We start from the raw sequence: 4,405 nt of genomic DNA, 5'->3' as shown, positions 1-4,405 counted from the left end.
CAAAAATATCTAAAAAAAATTGTCTTTTTTATTATTTTTTTAAAACTAACGAGTGCATGGCTAATTCACTGTTTTTAGTATCAAACATTACCTTATAGAAAGTTAATATAGTAACTAGTTGTAAATAAGGAATACAATGAATATGTGAAACTGAAAAATATAAATTTACTATTATTAATTATATATGCATCTTTACAAGTAAGAACACTTCCTCTTTTTATTAATGATAGTAATTATGGTTCCTTAGATTTAGTTATGGTTTTCTAAAAAAAGCAATATATATATATAGAATTTATTTAATACACATAAGATATACATATTTTTATTTTTACTTTCATTTTTTATGCATTAAAAAATAGAATAAATATAAAATTATAGTATATATATAATAGGAGCGTTTATATACCTATAATTTTTTTTAATAGCTTACTTTTCTTCTGTTTCTTCTGAAAATTGCATACAAATAACATCCCACAAAAAAGAACAAAACTAAAAAAGGCAAAAAGGACGCTGCTATATAAGTAGATGGAAGAGAATATTCTTTATAGGGTGTAGCTACAGATTTTTCTAATCTCATTAATTCTCCTTCTGAATGTGATTTTATTTTTTTTACGGCACTCATTTCTAGGCCTTCACATTGATACATATCATCTGAACTTTTAATTTCACAAAAATAGGGAGTACACTCATTAAGGAAATTATCATTTATACAACTCTTTGGGATATATATATATTTTGTATGTTCTTCACTAAGTGGGGAATGATCTTGTAAATGAAATAATTTTCCATTAAATTTTGCATCTGCACATGAGAAGTGATCATTATCATCCTTTGTGCATATAGAGTATCTACAAATTTGTTCCGAAGTATTTTCTATTGTTACATAATGACATTTATCTCTACTTATATGAGTATCTTTATATTTATATCTTAAATCAAAGTGCCTGGGATTTTGTATATTATTTAAACCAATTTTACTTTTTTCTCTTTTTTTATTAGAAATATCAAAAGAATGAAATGAAAGAGTCCTTCCTATATGATATGGATCCACTACTTCACATAATGTTATTTTTTGGTTTACCGTTTTAATACGGCATAAAAATGTTTTTGAATGATAAGTAGTAGACAATGCTCCAGAATAATGTTTAATAGGCAAATAAAAATCATATAAAAACAAAATACCATCATCCTTACTCTTTGATAAAATAGTTACTTTAGATTTTACTTCAGATTTTTTTACTTTAGATGTATAAGAAGGCTTATATTTAAATATATTTTTTAAAATGTCCTTTGAATTATCATCTGAAGAATCTACTACATCAACTTTCTCAAATGCAGGAACACAGTGCAATGTATGAAATTTACCTCCTCGTATCAAACATGTATTAACCTTACACTTAGTGAAGTCTTCTTCAGATTCACTGCATCCTGCGTTATATAGAAGTGCCATTTTCAAAATTAATATAAGATGTATTTATTTTTCTTACTCTTTATTTCTTATTATTTTGTAATTTTTTTCTTAATATGCTTTTGTAGAAATGTTGTTTTTTAAATTTTTTAATTTTATTTATTATTTTTTTTTATTTATTATAAAGAATTTAGCTTATAATAAAGTATATAATATTTATGAAAAACTTAAGTCGAATTTTTGATCTTTTATTTAAATATTAAAATTTTGTTATTTATATTTTTTCTTTTTAAGAAATATATTATTATAAAATTTATTATTCATAAGATAAACTATTCTAAACATACATTGTTGTTCGCATTTTTTTTTATGAAGTATAAATAAAGAATTTAAAGATTTTTTAACATCACAAATTTAATAGAAAACATCAATATTAAAGAATTTTATAAATAAAAGTTATGGTTTTAATTAAAAATAAAAAAAAAAAAAATAAAATATTTAAGGACGATCAAGAAAACACATATAAGAAGGTTGTTATAATATTACTGCTCGTAAAATTAATAAAATTACAATTATATTATATTAATTATGTTAGAAAGTAAATAAAGCAACAGCAAATTTTGTGACAATTTTAATAGTTATATACAATTGATGGCGTAGCAATAATTTAATGGCCATTTTATAGATAGATGAAGAAATAAAAATGAATTAAAGTTGAACATGCAACAATATTTTAATATACAAACAATAATATATAAGTAAAAAACATGAAAAATAATAAAATGAAATCATATAAAACACACATATATATTATATAAAAATATGCCCAAATCAAGTTACAACTGATATAACAATGACAACAATATAAAAAAAATTGAACTTCAAAATAATTATATAACAATTTTATGAATTGGTTAAATTTTAGTAAAATGAAACAAAAATAAAAGTATTATAGAATTTGCGCAGATACAAAAATACTTCATAGAAAATAAGTTCTGAAAAAAAAAAAAAAACTAAATTGGAGTATAAAATTCACATATTTATGAAGTAATTTGTATTGCAATTATTATAGAAGTGAGTTTGGACACAAATTATATGTGTTTGAATACTGATTTTAAAATGTTTTTATTTCGAATTTGCATTTAAATAATTAGAGAAATATAATTTATTTTATATACATGCAGATATTACTACACATTAAAGCATTAACAATGAAAGTTTTACGTAAAAAAGTAAAAATAAATATAAAAATAATTATAATTATGGAGATGTGACTTAAATGATATACATATTTTAATGATAATTTGATAAAACCATTATAATGAAATTTGAAATTATAAATAAAAGAAAATGAATGCAATAATTTTACTTAATATGAATAATAATATAAGAAAAAATAAAAAAAAGTAATGAAAGTCGTGTTAAGAAATTAAAGAAATGGTAAAAAAAGGAAGCTTTTAAAATAGAGGGAAACGTAAATAGAAATAAATAACAATTATTTCGAATATACAATTATTCTAATAAAAATCATGTTAAATTATATAGAATTTAAAGTATAACAGAAATATATTTAATAATTATATATATTAATGGATAGTTTTCATTTTAGAAACAGCGTATATATAATAGGAACAAAAAAAATAAAAAAATAAAAAATAAAAGAAAATTGAAATAAATTAAAATAAGAAGAAAATTTTTAAAAGATATATTTTTTATTTTATTTTATTTTTTAAATATATGTATACAGTTTTTTATACTATCATTATATAATTATAAGTTATTTAATTAAGTTGATGATTTATTAATTGCCTGTTTAATGACTTTGTGATTTATTAATTGCCCATTTAATGACTTTGATAAGGTACTGAATGAACAATGTAATAAAGAGCATTTTTATAAATTTTTTTTATTTTTTTTGGCTTATTCTTTTTTTTTTAGTGAAGTTGCATAAAGACGATAGTGTTTAATTATTTAATAATTTATAAGTCTTCAATAAATAACATATAATTAATATACAACAAACATCTTATATAAACATACATATATAATATCTTTGATTAAAGACGATGTTTTAAGTTTATACTTCCTCAAAAATCTTTGATTTTTAAATTCATTTATTTTTTTTTTAAATCATCCATCTTTCTCTTTTTCAAAAAAAACATAAAAATAAAATAATATCATTCTTTACAAAACCAAAATGTTAAAAAAATTTAATTAAAGAATTTTTTTTTTATTGATTATTTAGTTTATTAATTGCCTGCTTAATGACTTTGCTAGAGTATTAAACAATCAAACTAATAAAGAGCATGTATAAATAAATATACGTTTTTATATATATATATATGTATATATATAATGGTTTCTTATGATGTATAATATTTAATTTGGATTTTAAAATTTACTGCATCTTTTAATAGATATGTTAAACTGTTATAAAAGAGTTTTTATTTACAAAGAATAAGTATATTCTTTTATTTAAAAACACATACAAAATTTATAACAAATAGAAAAATTTAGATTTAATTTATTCAATATTATTTCGAAATATACACATTGAATATAACATTAACATTATATCATTTCATTTATTCAGTTTTTATATAAGTAAAAATTAAATTCTCTTTTTTTAATTAGAACAAACGTCAACCGACAAAAAAAAAAAATAATAATTTAAATCTTTTTTTTTTTTTTAACTAGCGTCCATGCATAGCTGACTTGTATATACACTAGTAAACTAAATGTACTACAAAAGGTTAATATTATCTTTTATTAACCAGTATTTGAGCAAATTAAGAATAAAGTGGCTGAAATAACTTATTTGTTTTTCCCAAGTTAAGAAAATCGTATACTATTTATATTGATACTTCAGATTATGCTATAGAAGATGTGTTGACTCAGATAAATAATGATATTGATGAAACTAAGTTTATCCATTATACATCTAAGAAATTAAATGATGTTCAAAGAAAGTGGAGTACAGTTGAAAAATATTTATTT

General features: G+C 20.0%; 1 protein-coding gene across 1 annotated transcript, besides 1 other annotated feature; it reads right to left on the bottom strand.

Annotated features, from left to right (window-relative positions):
- Positions 1–233: 233 nt before the first annotated feature.
- Positions 234–1,450, bottom strand: PRELSG_0005300 (fam-e protein; the record flags this gene model as incomplete). Its single annotated transcript, XM_028676545.1, has 2 exons — positions 234–263; positions 431–1,450. 2 exons carry the CDS (start codon positions 1,448–1,450, stop codon positions 234–236), a joined length of 1,050 nt encoding a protein of 349 aa, XP_028531241.1.
- Positions 1,451–4,183: 2,733 nt separating this feature from the next.
- Positions 4,184–4,405: part of a repeat region that runs on past the window's edge.

The sequence above is a fragment of the Plasmodium relictum genome, assembly GCF_900005765.1.
Source record: "Plasmodium relictum strain SGS1 genome assembly, contig: PRELSG_00_v1_58, whole genome shotgun sequence".
In the NCBI taxonomy this organism is placed as follows: Eukaryota; Apicomplexa; class Aconoidasida; order Haemosporida; family Plasmodiidae; genus Plasmodium; species Plasmodium relictum.
Note: the sequence above shows the minus strand (reverse complement) of the source record. Positions and strands in the feature narration are given on the sequence as shown.